General features: G+C 37.8%; 1 protein-coding gene across 4 annotated transcripts in view; it reads left to right on the top strand.

Annotated features, from left to right (window-relative positions):
- Positions 1 to 19,357, top strand: part of SENP7 (SUMO specific peptidase 7) — a 159,648-nt gene that overhangs the window by 105,311 nt on the left and 34,980 nt on the right. For all 4 annotated transcript variants that reach the window (XM_065876082.1, XM_065876084.1, XM_065876085.1 and 1 more), the window contains 2 exons: positions 16,776 to 16,957; positions 18,432 to 18,771. In XM_065876082.1, the coding sequence (XP_065732154.1) occupies positions 16,776 to 16,957; positions 18,432 to 18,771 (522 nt within the window). The remainder of the gene's footprint in view (positions 1 to 16,775; positions 16,958 to 18,431; positions 18,772 to 19,357) is intronic.

The following is a 19,357-nucleotide window of genomic DNA, read 5'->3' on the forward strand; positions in this document are numbered from 1 at the left end:
TCACATTTTAAATAGTCTTTTTCATAGAGGAGGAAAACCTAAAAGGAAACTAGACTGATATCTTTGATGTATACAAGAAACCAGCTGCAACTCTTATGAGGGCAATCTCTAAAGTATTGTGACTCTGTAGACATAATCTTTCAATTGGTCACTAGGTACTATCTGCATATAATGAAAGACTTTTTTTTTTTTTTTTTACAAATTGTCCTTTTCCCAGAAATAATTATCTTTAATTACAATATAAAAGTGTAAGTGGGCTTATATTTGTACAAGTGGCCTCAATCAGATACTATCAAGACACTGTTAAACCTTCATTGCTTTCCTGGGTAGAGTAGGAATAGTTAAATAAAAAGCTTTCTAATTTGTGCCCTTCAGTATTCCTTCAAAGTCACAGTGGAATTTTAGACTTACAGCAGGGAAAAAAATGCACAATAAAAGAAACACTTTATAGTTTCTTAGTATCCCTGAAGGGTCTCCTCTTAAGTAAAGTGTTTTTAAGAAAATTAGTTATTGAAACTTTATTGAAACTCACCGTATTTTCATCCTATAGATAATTGTGTCTAATACCAATTGTTTAACGTGAGCCCATAAATTAATGAGAGTTCTGAATTAAATCTCAGGTATACCATTGTAAACTTCCAGTTTTTTTGAGATATAATTGACAGCACTGTATAAGTTTAAGGTGTACAGTGTAATGATTTTACTTATGTACATCATGAAATTATTATCACAATGAATTTAGTGAACATCCATCTTCTCATATAGATACAGAATTAAATAGAAAAAAAATTTTCCTTGTGATGAGAAGTCTTAGGATTTACTCTCCTAACAACTTTCCTATATAACACACAGCAGTGTTAATTATATTTATCATGTTATACATTACATCCCTAGAACTTATTTATCTTATAACAGGAAGTTTGTACATGTCGACTGCCGTCTTGCAATTCTGCCTCCCCCTGCCTCTGATAACCACAAATATTATCTCTTTTTCTGAGTTTCTTTGTTTTTGAATTATAATTGACCTACAGCATTATGTTAGTTCCTGTTACATGACATGGTAATTCAATATTTCTATACATTTCAAAATGATCACCACGATAAGTCTAGTTATGATCTGTCACCATACAAAGATATTACAGTTATTGATATATTCCCCACACTAGATGTACTTTTCTTTTGTAGTACATTGTTTGCCTTGTAGCATTTGCTTTTTTGAATAGAATACATTGGAAATATTTAACATGTTATTTTTATAAGAATTTGTTACCTCTTTAATTTTATATGCTAATAATATTTGCAAGTAAAATTGTATTTGTTATCAGGTAGAGTCTTGTTTTTACAATGTCTAGCTCTACCTAATAAATTTATCCCTGCTTCCAATGTGATAGTCTTGGCTGATGTGCAATTAGTAAACTGTTAGAAGGAAAACTCCTGTATAATAGAGTTTTTTTCAAGCCCTATTTCTTTCATCAGTTTTTTTTTAACTTTCAGCTTTATATTTATTATAGTTGATTAACAACGTTGTGTTAGTTTCAGGTATGCAACAAAGTGATACAGTTATACGTATACATGTATCTATTATGTTTCAAATTCTTTTCCCAATTAGGTTGTTACAGAATATTGAGGAGAGTTCCCTGTGCTGTACAGTAGGTCCTTGTTGGTTATCCATTTTAAATACAGCAGTGTGTACATGTCAGTCCCACACTCCCTAACTGTCCCCTGACCCACACCCTTCCCCCCGGTAACTGTAAGTTTGTTCTCTAAGTCTGTGAGTCTGTTTCTGTTCTGTAAATACGTTCATTTGTAACTTTTTTTTTTTTTTTTTAGATTCTGCATATAAGCGATATCATACCATATTTCTCTTTCTCTGTCTGACTTACTTCACTCAGTATGACAGTCTCTAGGTCCATCCATGTTGCTGTGAATGGCAATTACTTCATTCTTTTTAATGGCTGAGTAGTATTCCATTGCATACATGTACCACATGTTCTTTATCCATTCTTCTGTCGATGGACATTTAGGTTGTTTCTGTGTCTTGGCTATTGTAAACAGCGCTGTAATGAATATTGGGGTGCATATATCCTTTTGGACCATGTTTTACTCTGGGTATATGCCCAGGAGTGGGATTGCAGGACTATATGGTAGCTCTGTTTTTGGCTTCTTAGGGAATTTCCATACTGTCGCCATAGTGGCTGCACCAATTTACATTCACACCAATAGTGTAGGAGGGTTCCCTTCTCTCCACACCCTCTCCAGCATTTATTGTTTGTGGATTTTTTCATGATTGCCTTTCTGACTGGTGTGAGGTGACATCTCATTGTACTTTTAATTTGCATTTCTCTAATAATTATCAATGTTGAACATCTTTTTATGTGGCTCTTGCCTATCTGTATGTCTTCTTTGGAGAAATGTCTATTTAGGTCTTCTGCCCATTTTTGATTGGGCTGTTTGTTTTGATGACATTAAGCCACATGAGCTGTTTGTAAATTTTGGAGTCTAATCCCTTGTCGGTCACATCATGTGCAAATATTTTCTCCCATTCTGAGGGTTGTCTTTTCGTCTTGTTTTTGGTTTCCTTTGCTGTGCAAAAACTTTTGAGTTTGATTAGGTCTCATTTGTTTATTTTTATTTCCATTACTCTGGGAGACAGATCAAAAAAGATACTGCTGTGATTTATGTCTGAGAGTGTTCATCCTTTGTTTTCCTCTAAGAGTTTTTATAGTGTCCAGTCTCACATTTAGGTCTTTAATCCATTTTGAGTTTATTTTTGTGTATGGTGTTAAAGAATATTCTAATTTAATTTTTTTAACATGTAGCTGTCCAGTTTTCCTAGCACCATTTATTGAAGAGACTGTGTTTCCTCCATTATATAGTCTTGCCTCCTTTGTCATGGATTAATTGACCATAGGTGCATGGGTTTATTCCTGGGCTTTCTATCCTATTCCATTGATCTGTATTTCTATTTTTGTGCTAGTACCATACTGTTTTGATGACTATAGCTTTGTAGTATAGTCTGAAGTCAGGGAGCCTGATTCCTCCAGCTCCACATTTCTTTCTCAAGATTGCTTTGGCTATTCTGGGTCTTTTGTGTCTCCATACAAATTTTAAGATTTTTTTTGTTCTAGTTATGTGAAAAATGCCATTGGTAATTTGATAGGGATTGCATTGAATCTATAGATTGCCTTGGTTAGTATAATCATTTTGACAATATTGATTCTTCCAATCCAAGGACATGGTATATCTTTCCATCTGTTCATGTCGTCTTTGATTTCTTTCATCAGTGTCTTATGGTTTTTGGAGTACAGGTCTTTTGTCTTCTTAGGTAGGTTTGTTCCTAGGTGTTTTATTCTTTTTGATGTGATGGTAAATGGGATTGTTTCTTGAATTTCTCTTTCTGATCTTTCATTGTTAGTGTATAGAAATGTAACAGATTTTTGTGTATTAATTTTGTAACCTGCAACTTTATCAAATTCATTGATGAGCTCTAGTAGTTTTCTGGTAGCGTCTTTAGGATTTTCTATGTATAGTCTCATGTCATCTGCAAACTGAAAATTTAACTTCTTTTCCAATTTGGATTCCTTTTATTTCTTTTTCTTCTCTGATTGTTGTAGCTAGAACTTTGAAAACTATGTTGAAAGTGGCAAGAGTGGACATCCTTGTCTTGTTCCTGATCTTTGAGGAAATGATTTTATCTTTTCACTGTTGAGTATGATGTTAGCTGTAGGTTTGTCATATATGGCCTTTATTATGTTGAGGTATGTTCCCTCTGTGCCCACTTTTTGGAGAGTTTTTATCATAAATGGGTGCTGAATTTTGTCAAAAGCTTTTTCTCCATCTATTGAGATGATCATATAATTTTTTTTCTTCAATTTGTTAATGTGGTGTGTCATATTGACTGATTTGCAGGAATTGAAAAATCCTTCCATCCCTGGGATAAATCCCACTTGATCATGGTGTATGATCCTTTTAATGTGTTGTTGGATTTGGATTGCTAGTATTCTGTTGAGGATTTTTGCATCTATATTCATCAGTGATATTGGCCTGTAATTTTCTTTTTTTTTTTTTTGCAGTATCTTTGTCTGGTTTTGGTAACATAATGAATTTGGGAGTTTTACTTCCTCTGCAATTTTTTGGAACAATTTCAGAAGGATAGCTGTTAGCTCTTCTCTAAATGTTGAATAGAATTCGCCTGTGAAGCCATCTGGTCCTGAACTTTTGTTTGTTGGGAATTTTAAAATCACAGTTTGAATTTCATTACTTGTGATTGGTCTGATCATAATTTCTATTTCTTCCTGGTTCTGTCTTGGGAGAGTGTACCTTTCTAAGAATTTGTCCATTTCTTCCAGGTTGTCCATTTTATTGCCCTATAGATGCTCTCTTATGATCCTTTGTATTTCTGTAGTGTCAGTTGTAACTTCTCCTTTTTCATTTCTAATTTTATTGGTTTGAATCCTCTCTTTTTTTCTTGATGAGTCTGGCTAAAGGTTTATTAATTTTGTTTATCTTCTCAAAGAACCAGCTTTTAGTTTCATTGATCTTTGCTATTGTTTTCTTTGTCTCTGTTTCATTTTTTTCTGCTCTGGTCTTTATGATTTCTTTCCTTCTACTAGCTTTAGGTTTTGCTTGTTCTTCTTTCTCCAGTTGCTTTAGGTGTAAGGTCAGGTTGTTCATTTGAGTTTTTTCTTGTTTCCTGAGGTAAACTTGTATTGCTATAAACTTCCTTCTTAGCACTGCTTTTGCTGCATCCCATAGGTTTTGGATCATTGTGCTTTGTTTTCATTTGTCTCTAGGTATTTTTTGATTTCGTCAGTGATCCATTGGTTGTTTAGTAGCATATTGCTTAGCCTCTATGTGTTTGTGTTTTTGACAGTTTTTTTCTTTTTTCTTTTTCAATTAATTAATTTATTTTTGGCTGTGTTGGGTTTTCATTGCTGCACACGGGCTTTCTCTAGTTGTGGCAAGCAGGGGCTACTCTTCATTGTGGTGTGTGGGCTTCTCATTGCAGTGGCTTCTTTTGTTGTGGAGCACAGGCTCTATGTGCATGGGCTTTAGTAGTTGTTGCACCCAGGCTCAGTAGTTGTGGCTCGTGGGCTCTAGAGTGCAGGCTCAGTAGTTGTGGCATGTGGGCTTAGTTGCTCCGCAGCATGTGGGATCTTCCTGGACCAGGGCTGGAACCCATGTCCCTTGCATTGGCATGTGGGTTCTTATCCACGGCGCCACCAGGGAATTCCCTACAGTTTTTGTCTTGTAATTTACTTCTGATCTCATAGTGTTGTGGTTGGAAAAGATGCTTGATATGATTTCAATTTTCTTAAATTTACCAAGGCTCTCTGTGGCCCAGCATGTGGTCAGTCCTGGAGAACATTCCATGTGCACATGAGAAGAATGTGTATTCTGTTGCTTTTGGGTAGAATGCTTTATAAATATCAGTTAAGTCCATCTGGTCTAATGTGTCATTTAAGACCTGTATTTCCTTATTGACTTTCTGTCTGGATGATGTGTCCATTGATGAAAGTGGAGTGTTAAAAGTCCTCAGTATTATTGTGTTTCTATCATTTTCTCTCATGGCTGTTAGCATTTGCCTTACATTTTGAGGTGCTCCTATGTTGGGTGCATATATATTTATAATTGTTATATCTTCTTCTTGGGTTGATCCCTTGATCATTATGTAGTGTCCTTCCTTGTTTCTTATAACAGTCTTTATTTATTATTTATTTATTTGCGGTACGTGGGCCTCCCACTGTTGTGGCCTCTCCCGTTGCAGAACACAGGCTCCAGATGCGCAGGCTCAGTGGCCATGGCTCACGGGCCCAGCCGCTCCATGGCATGTGGGATCCTCCCGGACCGGGGCACAAACCTGTGTCCCCTGCATCCAGGCAGACTCTTAACCACTGCACCACCAGGGAAGCCCCTAACAGTCTTTATTTTAAAGTCTACTTTGTCTAGTATTAGTATTGCTACTGCAGCTTTCTTTTGATCTCCATTTGCATCGAATACCTTTTTCCATCCTCTCACTTTCAGTCTGTATGTGTCCCTAGGTCTGAAGTGGGTCTCTTGCAGACAGCATATGTATGGGTCTTGCTTTTGTATTCATTCAGCCAGTCTTTATGTCTTTTGATTGGAGCATTTAATCCATTTACATTTAAGGTAATTATCAATATGTAAGTTCCTATTGCCATTTTCTTAATTGTTTTGGGTTTGTTTTTGTAGGTCTTTTTTCTTCCCTTCCTCTCTTATTCTTTTTTCCTCTGGTTGGATGACCATCTTTAGTGTTGTGTTTGGGTTGCTTTTTCTTTTTCTTTGTGTGTGTGTGTGAGTGTATCTATTGTAGTTTTTGGATTTGCTATTCCCATGAGGTTTTGATATAGTAGTCTGTATATGTACAAGGTTGTTTTAAATTGCTGGTCTCTTTCCTGCCTAGATAAGTTTCTTTAGCATTTGTTGCAAAGTTGGTCTGATGGTGCTGAACTGTCTTAGCTTTTGCTTGTCTGTGAAGCTTTTGAATGAGAGTCTTGCTGGGTAGAATATTCTTAGTTGAAGGTTCTTCCCTTTCATCACTTTTAATATATCGTTCCACTCCCTTCTGGCCTGTAGAGTTTCAGCTGAAAAGTCAGCTGATAACCTTATGGGAGTTCCCTTGTATGTTACTTCTCATTTTTCCCTTGTTACTTTTAATATTTTTTTCTTTATCTTTAATTCTTTTCAGTTTGATTACTATGTGTCTCAGTGTGTTTCTTCTTGGTTTATCCTGCCTGGGACTCTCTGCCCTTCCTGACTTGGGTGAATGTTTCCTTTCCCATGTTAGGGAATTTTTCAGCAATTATCTCTTCAAATTATTTCTCAGGTCCTTTCTGTCTCTCTTCTCCTTCTGGGAACCCTATAATGTGAATGTTGGTGTGTTTAATGTTGTCCCAGAGGTCTCTTAGACTGTCATTTATTTTCATTCTTTTTTCTTTATTCTGTTCCGTGGCAGTGATTTCCACCATTTTGTCTTCCAGGTCACTTATTTGTTCTTCTGTTATCTCCTCAGTTATTCTGCTGTTGATTCCTTCTAGTGTATTTTTCATTTCAGTTATTGTATTGTTCACCTCTGTTGTTTGTTCTTTAGTTCTTCTACGTCTTTGTTAAACACTTCTTGCATCTTCTCCATCCTTGCCTCCATCCTTTTTCCTTGATGCTGCATCTTCTTCAGTATCATTATTCTGAATTCTTTTTCTGAAAGGTTTTTTTATCTCCACTTCAGTTGTTTTTCTGAGGTTTTATCTTGTTCCTTCATCTGGGAAATATACTTCTGCCATTTCATTTTGTCTAACTTTCTTTCTTTATTTTTCTTAAAACTAAATTTATTTATTTATGTATTTATTTATTCATGGCTGCATTCATTCTTTGTTGCTGTGCACAGGCTTTTTCTAGTTGGGGCGAAGGGGGGCTACTCTTCGTTATGGTACATGGGCTTCCCATTGCGGTGGCTTCTCTTGTTGCGGAGCATGGGCTCTAGCTGTATGGGTTTCAGTAGTTTAGGCATACGGGCTCAGTAGTTGTGGCTCATGGGCTCTATGTGTAGGCTCAATAGTTGTGGCACACGGGTTTAGTGGCATGTGGGATCTTCCCAGACCAGGGCTCGAACGCATTCCCCTGCATTGGCTGGTGGATTCTTAACCACTGCGCCACCAGGGAAGTCCTTATTTTGTCTAATTTTCTGTGATTGTAGATTTCGTTTGGCAGGCTGCAGGATTGTAGTTCTTCTTGCTTCTGCTGTCCACCCTCTGGTGGGTGAGGCTATTTAAGAGGGTTCGACAAGCTTCCTGATGGGAGGGACGGGTGGTGGGTGGAGGTGGGACTCATCCTTCTGGTGGGCAGGGTTGTGCTCAGTAAAACTTTTTTTCTTTTTTTTTACATCTTTATTGGAGTATAATTGCTTTACAGTGGTGTGTTAGTTTCTGCTTTATAAGAAAGTGAATCAGTTATACATATACATATGTTCCCATATCTCTTCCCTCTTGCATCTCCATCCCTCCTCCCCTCCCTATCTCACCCCTCTAGGTGGTCAAAAAGCACCGAGCTGATCTCCCTGTGCTATACGGCTGCTTCCCACTAGCTATTTTACATTTGGTAGTGTATATATGTCCATGCCACTCTCTCACTTTGTCACAGCTTACCCTTCCCCCTCCCCATATCCTCAAGTCCATTCTCTAGTAGGTCGGTGTCTTTATTCCCCGAGGTTCTTCATGACATTTTTTTTTCCCCTTAGATTCCACATATATGTGTTAGCATATGGTATTTGTCTTTCTCTTTCTGACTTACTTCACTCTGTATGACAAACTCTAGGTCCATCCACCTCACTACAAATAACTCAATTTCGTTTCTTTTTATGGCTGAGTAATATTCCATTGTATATATGTGCCACATCTTCTTTATCCATTCATCTGATGATGGACACTGAGGTTGCTTCCATCTCCTGGCTATTGTAAACAAACCTGCAATAAACATTTTGGTACATGACTCTTTTTGAATTATGGTTTTCTTAGGCTACATGCCCAGTAGTGGGATTGCTGGGTCATATGGTAGTTCTATTTGTAGTTTTTTAAGGAACCTCCATACTGTTTCCCCTAGTGGCTGTACCAATTCACATTCCCACCAGCAGTGCAAGAGTGTTCCCTTTTCTCCACACCCTCTCCAGCATTTATTGTTTCTAGATTTTTTGATGATGGCCATTCTGACTGGTGTGCGATGATATCTCATTGTAGTTTTGATTTGCATTTCTCTAATGATTAATGATGTTGAGCATTCTTTCATGTGTTTGTTGGCATTCTGTATATCTTCTTTGGAGAAATGTCTATTTAGGTCTTCTGCCCATTTCTGGATTGGGTTGTTTGTTTTTTTGTTATTGAGCTGCATGAGTTGCTTGTAAATTTTGGAGATTAATCCTTTGTCAGTTGCTTCATTTGCAAATATTTTCTCCCATTCTGATGGTTGTCTTTTGGTCTTGTTTATGGTTTCCTTTGCTGTGCAAAAGCTTTGGAGTTTCATTAGGTCCCATTTGTTTATTTTTATTTCCATTTCTCTAGGAGGTGGGTCAAGAAGGATCTTGCTGTGATTTATGTCATAGAGTGTTCTTCCTATGTTTTCCTCTAAGAGTTTGATAGTTTCTGGCCTTACATTTAGGTCTTTAATCCATTTTGAGCTTATTTTTGTATATGGTATTAGGGAGTGATCTAATCTCATACTTTTACGTGTACCTGTCCAGTTTCCCCAGCACCACTTATTGAAGACGCTGTCCTTTCTCCACTGTACATTCCTGCCTCCTTTATCAAAGATAAGGTGACCATATGTGCGTGGGTTTATCTCTGGGCTTTCTATCCTGGTCCCTTGATCTATATTTCTGTTTTTGTGCTAGTCCCATACTGTCTTGATTACTGTAGCTTTGTAGTATAGTCTGAAGTCAAGGAGCCTGATTCCTCCAGCTCCATTTCTCATTCTCAAGATTGCTTTGGCTATTCGGGGTCTTTTGTGTTTCCATACAAATTGTGAAATTTTTTGTTCTAGTTCTGAGAAAAATGCCAGTGGTAGTTTCATAGGGATTGCATTGAATCTGTAGATTGCTTGGGTAGTAGAGTCATTTTCACAATATTGATTCTTCGAATCCAAGAACATGGTGTATCTCTCCATCTGTTTGTATTATCTTTAGTTTCTTTCATCAGTATCTTATAATTTTCTGCATACAGGTCTTTTGTCTCCTTAGGTAGGTTTATTCCCAGAAATTTTATTATTTTTCTTGCAGTGGTAAACGGGATTGTTTTCTTAATTTCACTTTCAGGTTTTTCATCATTAGTGTATAGGAATGCCAGAGATTTCTGTGCATTACTTTTGTATCCTGCTACTTTACCAAATTCATTGATTAGCTCTAGTAGTTTTTTGGTAGCATCTTTAGGATTCTCTATGTATAGTATCATGTCATCTGCAAACAGTGACAGCTTTACTTCTTCTTTCCTGATTTGGATTCCTTTTATTTCCTTTTCTTCTCTGACTGCTGTGGCTAAAACTTCCAAAACTATGTTGAATAAGAGTGGTGAGAGTGGGCAACCTTGTCTTGTTCCTGATCTTAGTGGAAGTGGTTTCAGGTTTTCACCATTGAGGACGATGTTGGCTGTGTGTTTGTCATATATGGCCTTTATTATGTTGAGGAAAGTTCCTTCTATGCCTACTTTCTGGAGGGTTTTTATCATAAATGGGTGTTGAATTTTGTCGAAAGCTTTCTCTGCATCTGTTGAGATGATCATGTGGTTTTTCTCCTTCACTTTGTTAATATGGTGTATCATGTTGATTGATTTGCGTATATTGAAGAATCCTTGCATTCCTGGAATAAACCCCACTTGATCATGGTGTATGATCCTTTTAATGTGCTGTTGGGTTCTGTTTGCTAATATTTTGTTGAGGATTTTTGCATCTATGTTCATCAGTGATATTGGCCTGTAGTTTTCTTTCTTTGTGACATCGTTTTCTGGTTTGGTATCAGGGTGATGGTGGCCTCGTAGAATGAGTTTGGGAGTGTTCCTCCTTTTGTTATATTTTGGAAGAGTTTGAGAAGGATAGGTGTTAGCTCTTCTCTAAATGTTTGATAGAATTCGCCTGTGAAGCCATCTGGTCCTGGGCTTTTGTTTGTTGGAAGATTTTTATCACAGTTTCAGTTTCAGTGCTTGTGATTGGTCTGTTCATATTTTCTATTTCTTTCTGATTCAGTCTTGGCAGGTTATGCATTTCTAAGAATGTGTCCATTTCTTCCAGGTTGTCCATTTTATTTGCATAGAGTTGCTTGTAGTAATCTCTCATGATCTTTTGTGTTTCTGCAGTGTCAGTTGTTACTTTTCAGTTTTCATTTCTAATTCTATTGATTTGAGTCTTCTCCCTTTTTTCCTTGATGAGTCTGGTTAATGGTTTATCAATTTTGTTTATCTCTCAAAGAACCAGCTTTTAGTTTGCTATCATTTTCTTCATTTCTTTTTCATTTATTTCTGATTTGATCTTTATGATTTCTTTCCTTCTGCTAACTTTGGGGTTTGTTTTGTTCTTCTTTCTCTCATTGCTTTAGGTGCAAGGTGCGGTTGTTTATTCGAGATGTTTCCTGTTTCTTAAGGTAGGATTGTCTTGCTATAAACTTCCCTCTTAGAACTGCTTTTGCTGCCTCACATAGGTTTTAGTTCGGTTTGTCTTCATTGTCATTTGTTTCTAGGTTTTTTTTGATTTACTCTTTGCTTTCTTCAGTGATCACTGTGTCATTAAGTAGTGTATTGTTTAGCCTCCATGTGTTTGTATTTTTTACAGGTCTTTTCCTGTAATTGAAATCTAGTCTTATCGCGTTGTGGTCGGAAAAGATACTTGATACATTTCAGTTTTCTTAAATTTACCAAGGCTTGATTTGTGACCCAAGATATGATTTATCCTGGAGAATGTTCCATGAGCACTTGAGAAAAATGTGTATTCTGTTGTTTTTGGATGGAATATCCTATAAATATCAATTAATTCCATGTTGTTTAATGTATCATTTAAAGCTTGTGTTTCCTTATTTTATTTCATTTTGGATGATCCGTCCATTGGTGAAAGTGGGGTGTTAAAGTCCTCTACTATGAATCTGTTACTATCGATTTCCCCTTTTATGGCTGTTGGTATTTGCCTTATGTATTGAGGTGCTCCTATGTTGGGTGTATAAATATTTACAATTGCTATATCTTCTTCTTGGATCGATCCCTTGATCATTATGTAGTGTCCTTCTTTGTCTCTTGTAATAGTCTTTATTTTAAAGTCGATTTTGTCTGATATGAGAATTGCTACTCCAGCTTTCTGTTGATTCCCATTTGCATGGAATATCTTTTTCCATCCCCTCACTTTCAGTCTGTATGTATCCCTAGGTCTGAAGTGGGTCTCTTGTAGACAGCATATATATGGGTCTTGTTTTTGTATCCATTCAGCCAGTCTGTGTGTTTTGGTGCGAGCATTTAATCCACTTACATTTAAGGTAATTATCGATATATATGTTTGTATTCCCATTCTCTCAATTGTTTTGGGTTTGCTATTGTAGGTCTTTTCCTTCTCTTGTGTTCCTTGCCTAGAGAAGTTCCTTTAGCATTTGTTGTAAAGCTGGTTTGGTGGTGCTGAACTCTCTCAGCTTTTGCTTGTCTGTAAAGGTTTTAATTTCTCCATCAAAACTGAATGAGATCCTTGCTGGGTAGAGTAATCTTGGTTGTAGGTTTTTCTCCTTCATCACTTTCAATATGTCCTGCCTCTCCCTTCTGGCTTGCAGATTTTCTGCTGAGAGATCAGCCGTTAACCTTATGGGGATTCCCTTGTGTGTTATTTGTTATTTTTCCCTTGCTGCTTTTAATGTGTTTTCTTTTATTTAATTTTTGACAGTTTGATTAATATATGTCTTGGTGTGTTTCTCCTTGGATGTATCCTGTATGGGACTCTCTGTGCTTCTTGGAGTTGATTAATTATTTCCTTTCCCATATTAGGGAAGTTTTTAACTATAATCTCTTAAAATATTTTCTCAGTCCCTTTCTTTTTCTCTTCTTCTTCTGGGACCCCTATAATTCGAATGTTGGTGCGTTTAATGTTGTTCCAGAGGTCTCTGAGACTGTCCTCAGTTCTTTTGATTCTTTTTTCTTTATTCTGCTCTGCAGTAGTTATTTCCACTATTTTGTCTTCCAGGTCACTTATCCGTTCTTCTGTCTCAGTTATTCTGCTATTGATCCCATCTAGAGTATTTTTAATTTCATTTATTGTGTTGTTCATCATTGCTTGTTTCATCTTTAGTTCTTCTATGTCCTTGTTAAATGTTTCTTGTATTTTCTCTATTTCCAAGATTTTGGATCATCTTTACTATCATTATTCTGAATTATTTTTCAGGTAGACAGCCTATTTCCTCTTCATTGTTAGGTCTGGTGTATTTTTATCTGGCTCCTTCATCTGCTGTGTGTTTTTCTGTCTTCTCATATTGCTTATCTTACTGTGTTTGGGGTCTCCTTTTTGTAGGCTGCAGGTTTGTAGCTCCCATTGTTTTTGGTGTCTGTCCCCAGTGGCTAACGTTGGTTCAGTGGGTTGTGTAGGCTTCCTGGTGGAGGGGACTAGCGCCTGTGTTCTGGTGGATGAGGCTGGATCTTGTCTTTCTGGTGGGCAGGTCCACGTCTTGTGGTGTGTTTTGGGGTGTCTGTGGACTTACCATGATTTTAGGCAGCGTCGCTGCTAATGGGTGTGGTTGTGTTCCTGTCTTGCTAGTTGTTTGGCATAGGGTGTCCAGCACTGTAGCTTGCTGGTCGTTGAGTGAAGCTGGGTGCTGGTGTCGAGATGGAGATCTCTGGGAGATTTTCACCGTTTGATATTATGTGGAGCTGGGAGGTCTCTTGTGGACCAGTGTCCTGAAGTTCCCTCTCCCACCGCAGAGGGACAGCACTGAGTCCTGGCTGGAGCACCAAGAGCCTTTCATCCACACGGTCACAAAAAGAGCAATAGGGGAAAAAATAATAAATCTTGCTCTCAAAGTCCACCTCCTCAATTCGGGATGATTCATTTTCTATTTATGTATTCCACAGATGCAGGGTACATCAAGTTGATTGTGGAGATTTAATCCACTGCTCCTAAGGCTGCTGCGAGACATTTCCGTTTCTCTTCTTTGTTTGCATAGCTCCCGGGGCTCAACTTTGGATTTGGCCCGCCTATGCGTGTACGTCGCCGGAGGGCGTCTGTTCTTCGCTCAGGCAGGATGGGGTTAAAAGGGCAGCTGATTCGGGGGCTGTGGCTCACTCAGGCTGGGGGGAGGGAGGGTCACGGATGCGGGGCGAGCCTGTAGCGGCAGAGGCTGGCGTGATGTTGAACCAACCTTAGATGCGCTGTGCGTTCTCCCGGGGAAGTTATCTCTGGATCCCAGGACCCTGGCAGTGGCGGGCTGCACAGCCTCCCGGGAGGGGAGGTGTGGAGAGTGACCTGTGCTCACACACAGGCCTCTTGGTGGCGGCAGCCGCAGCCTTAGCGTCTCATGCCCGTCTCTGGGGTCCGCGCTGTTAGCTGCGGCTCGCGCCCGTCTCTGGAGCTCCTTCAAGCAGCGCTCTTAGTCCCTTCTCCTCACGCACCGGGAAACAAAGAGGGAAGAAAAAGTCTCTTGCCTCTTCGGCAGGTCCAGACTTTTCCCCAACTCCCTCCCAGCTAGCAGTGGTGCACTAACCCCCTGCAGGCTGTGTTCAAGCTGCCAGTCCTCTCCCTGCGATCACAGAAGACCGAGCCTCAGCTCCCCACCCCGCCCCGCCCCGGCGGGTGAACAGACAAGGCTCTCAGGCTGGTGAGTCCCTGTCAGCACCGATCCTCTGTGCAGGAATCTCTCCGCTTTGCCCTACGCATCCCTGTTGCTGTGCTCTGCTCCGTGGGTCCGAAGTTTCCCCCCTCTTCCACCCTCAGCCTCCATCCGCGAAGGGGCTTCCTAGTGTGTGGAAACTTTTCTTCCTTCACAGCTCCTTCCCACTTGTGCAAGTCCCGTCCCTATTCTTTTGTCTCTGTTTATTTTTTTTTCTTTTGCCCTACCCAGGTACATGGGGAGTTTCTTGCCTTTTGGGAGTTCTGAGGTCTCCTGCCAGCCCTCAGTAGGTGTTCTGTAGGAGTTGTTCCACGTGTACATGTATTTCTGATATATCTGTGGGGAGGAAGGTGATCTCCGTGTCTTATTCTTCTGCCACCTTCCCCCTAGCCCTCAGTAAAACTTTAATGCACTTGTCTGATGATGGGTGGGGCTGGGTTCTCACCCTTTTGGTTGTTTGGCCTGAGGTGATCCAGTACTGGAGCCTACAAGCTGTTTAGTAGGGCTAATGGCGGCCTCCGGGTGGGCTTCCGCCAGTGGATACTTCCCAGAACTGCTGGTTCCTGTGTCCTTTTCCCCAGCCACCATCCGCCTCCACAGGAGACCCTTCAGTAATAGCAGGGAGGTCTGGCCCAGTCTCTTACGGCGTCACTCCTTTTTTCCCCTGGGTCCTGGTGTGCACGAGACTTTGTGTGTGCTCTCCAAGAGTGGAGTTTCTGTTTCTCCCAGTCCTGTGGACATCCTTTGATCAAACCCCACTAGCCTTTAAAGCTAGATTCTCTGGGGACTTCTCCTTCTGTTGTTGGACCCCCAGGCTGGGAAGCCTGATGTGGGGCTCGGAACTTTCACTCCTGTGGGATAACTTCTGTGGTATAACTTTTCCACTTTTCTGTCTCCCACTTGGCGGTTATAGGATTTGAGTTTATTCCTGTTGCATCCCTCCTACCATCTTGCTGTGGCCTCCTCTTTGTCTTTGGATGTAGGGTATTCTGTTTTTGGTAGGTTCCAGCGTTTTTTTGTCCCTGGTTGTTCAGCAGTTAGTTGTGATTTTGGTGTTTTCATAAAAAGGGGATGTACTCGTGTCCTTCTACTTTGCCATCTTGAGGTAATCCCTCTTCAGTTTTTTCTGTAGCATTTATGTTTAGAAGTTATAACTTGATATGGTATTAATAAGTAGAAATTGTCTTTGACTGCCTTTACAGTTTACAGAATTACAAATAAAATTTATTGTGCTTTTCAAAATACTGTGTTGATAAGTTGGGGGTAGTTTATTTTCCTGGGGGGAGGGAGTTAAGAATGTTGTCTTTGGAAATTGGAAGACTGTCTTGGAGTTTTTGCCCTCAGTCCTGTACCCATGCCTGCCTTTTAAACAAAGACAAAGAGAAATTATGAATGTTAGTCTTTAGATGTTTATAAAGCTAGAGTAAGAGCAAGAATAGTTTGAAGAGAAGGTGTATAGTGTTGAAGAACTTTGAGTGAATGGAGAGGTCAGGCCATTCAGTGTTACATAGACTTTGTTATGAATTCAAGCAAGCTGCTTTGGGACTTGCTTTGTGTGAACTCTGAGTTGGTACTTGTATGGTGTAGATTCAGAGAGCAAAATAATTCAGGATAACCTGCAGTTAGTTAGGATAACCCTCAGTTAGTTAGGTAGAACCTTTTGGAAGGTATTTTTTTACAGCACATATATTTGATAACTGAAATACTAAGCAGGTTTGTTAATACTTGATATGGGTTTCAAAATAATGCTTTTTTGACTTAAAAAAGGGAGTACTTCCTTTTCTGTAGGTAATAAATTTATTGGAGGTTTAAAATTATAGGGTCTTGATTTTTTTTTAAAAAAGAAAGTGTGAAGGAAATTGTTAGCCTTATGAATAATTATTTATCACAGTCACCTGCTGAGGAAAGATATTTTTGTTCCTTTTAAAAGAGCAGTGATCAGTACTCTACTCTTTCAATTATTGTCCCTTTTCATTTAAAAAATATGTATATATAAAACTTACATTTAAAAAGGACAACTAATTGCTAAATTAGTTGTAATTTCCAAAATCAGTGAATTTAAAAAACTTTTTAAGAGACTAACTTTCAAAATTTTATTAAGACTTTTTTTTTTGTATCAGAGTAAAATGCAGTTATGGGAAAAGGAAAAACATGGTTTGGTTGCTTTGCTTTGGTTACTAAAGAATACTACCTTTTAATATATTTCCCATATCTTACACTTTTTGTACAATGAACATTTGCTTTGTGTATGCAGTTTAAAATGGGATATGTCTTTATATTCATCCATGTTAGTATGAGAATTTAGTAGTGGACTATGAAAAAACTAGCTTTGAAAGTAGTATAGTCATTTTGATGATTTTATTTGAGCTCTTCTAAATGAGATTCTTTCTTTACTTTTTGGCCATATTTATGTCTCTTCTGTTTTTTTAAGACCTCAATAGGGGAAGTAGAGGTTGTGATCATCTTGAAGAGGGGAGCAGAAACAAGGATAATACAAATTCTGATTCAAAAATGGAATCCACTCTGATTTCCAGGAAGAGAAAACAAAGGCTTAGAAGTAATTTACCTGGTTCTCTTAATCCTACTTCTTTGTATAAGTCAGCAGAACAGACAGTAAGTAGAGGTATTTAGATGTCATATGAAATAATTTGTGCTATGATAAAAATGAATTGACTGTGGCCAAATAATGTTCTCCTGGCTTTCTGCTTTTATCATCATATTTCTTTCTTTTCTTTGCCTGTTTTTTTCATTCTGTTTATTTTTTAAAAAATACTTTAAATACAACTTTTTTTTGCAATAATACAGTTATGGGAACAAATTTCAGATACAGGCATCACTCAGTATCTACATAGTATTGGTTCCGGGACCCTGCACATACCAAAATCCATAGATGCTTAAATACCTTATATAAAATGGTATAACATCTTCCTGTATATTTTAAATCATCTCTAGATTACTTATAATAACTAATACAATGTAAATTATATGTAAATGGCTATAAATACAATGTAAATGCTATGTAAATAGTTGTCTCTGCATGGCAAATTCAGTAATTTTCTGTAAATTTCTGGAATTATTTTTCTGGAAATATGTACCATTTGCAGTTGGTGGATTTATTCTGTAAATTTCTGGAATTATTTTTCTGGAAATATGTACCATTTGCAGTTGGTGGAACCTGCGGTTGGTGGAACCTGCGCATACAGAGGGCTGACTGTACTATGAACAAGTAAAACAGTTAAAAGTATTTCTCCTCCGATAACCAGCCCTTAGTTAGTAGTTTGATGGATATCTTTCAGACCTGTTTGCTTTTTTCCCCCCCTTATTATAACCAAATACTATTCATACTGTCCAGTCAATTGCTTTTTCACTTGCTCTGTGAAATTATTACCTGACTTATTTTATCAGTAGTAATTTACTTCCAATTTCTATAGACATCTCTTTTTCCAGAGTTTAGGGAATTTGTTGTAGAGAATTACCATACATACGTTAATGCATACATTACCTATTTTCAAAGACTTAGTATGCAGTTAACAATAAAAGTATGAGGAGACAGCTTTTTGAGTCCTTTGATTCACAAGGCATTTCAGGACTTTGCTGTGCCTTTGAGTTATAATTATAAACATGATTTATATTTATACAGTAATAGAGATGTGAAGGCAGTGATTGATTTTCATAATTTTTCATATTGTTATCCTCTTAAGTTTTTAATTTTTTTGCTTTTTTGTTACTAAAGTCATATGATGTCAAATGGCCTCTTTTGCAAAATAAAACTGTAAAAAAAATTCCTCTCATTTAAAGTTGACAAGACTGTGGAAGACCTCTGAACCACTTGTAAATATGGGAGTTTCTCCTTCGCATCCTTTTGAAAAATGTTTAGGCATCTGATTGGACAGACCAAACTATATATTTGAGAGACACTGGCAAGAGTAATGTAGTATAATTGAGTAGTTTTCTACCCCTATAGTTATAGAAATGATATAATGTTTTTACTTCTATACTCTTCTTTAGGAATTTAAACTTAAAAAAACTCTTTATGTTAGCCAAATTTGAAAAATGCTAATTTTTGTATGCATTTATTTATGTTCAGAAAGAACAAGAAAATGACCCAACAGTATCCACTGAGTTGGAAAAGTCAAGTGAAAACTATCAGGAGGACCCAAAACTGCTTGAAGAAATTATGCTTGAACCCATAGAAAGTGATTTTACTAAACTATCCTCACTTTGTAGTCAGGAGTTGGCTTTGCGTGCTGCTCCCCAAATCACCTCTGAATGTTCAACCACTAAAACTTTTGAGAGCTCTATTTCTACTGATACTGTGGGGAATTGTCCTGTGGTCGAGAAGGATGAGAATGAATTGAACACAGTAGAAAAACCTGTTTTAAGTGAACATAGTGAAGGGAACCAATCATTTATCTCTGCTGAACCAAGTAAGTAACATGAGGATAATAATTTTCTCTCCTCTACTTATTTCTTTTCTTTCTCCTCTCAAACAAATTTTGCTAGGCAATAAGTTATTTATTACATCACTGTGGAATATATTAACTTCAGAAAAATAAGACTTGGGGTTTTGGGACTTCATTTATTTTGTAATATTGATTTAGGTAAGGAATGGAGTACTTGGAAGCAGAAGTAATTTTTTTTAGATTAGTGTACTGTAATCTCATCAGTAGTTTTTTATAAGTTTCTGTAAGGACCATTATTATTATCATTTTGGTTGATTAAACTGAAGTACAGAGCATTTAAGTGCTGTTTAATTATTGTCATTAATTTTTTAATTTTCCAGTATTTGATGCAGTCACATGGTACAAAAAAGGTTCTAAAGGATATCCAGTGACTGGTCTCCCACATCTTTCCCTAGCCATCCATTTCCCCCTCCTAAAAGCAACTAACGTAACAGGATTTAAAGTACAATTTAGAATGATGGTGTAATAACATGATTAGAACTAGAATTTGGTCCTAAGTTCTCCTCATGACTCTATCCATTTGTAAATATCTTCGTCCTCTAGAAGTTAA

Source organism: Phocoena phocoena, chromosome 4 (genome assembly GCF_963924675.1).
Source record: "Phocoena phocoena chromosome 4, mPhoPho1.1, whole genome shotgun sequence".
Taxonomy (NCBI): domain Eukaryota; kingdom Metazoa; phylum Chordata; class Mammalia; order Artiodactyla; family Phocoenidae; genus Phocoena; species Phocoena phocoena.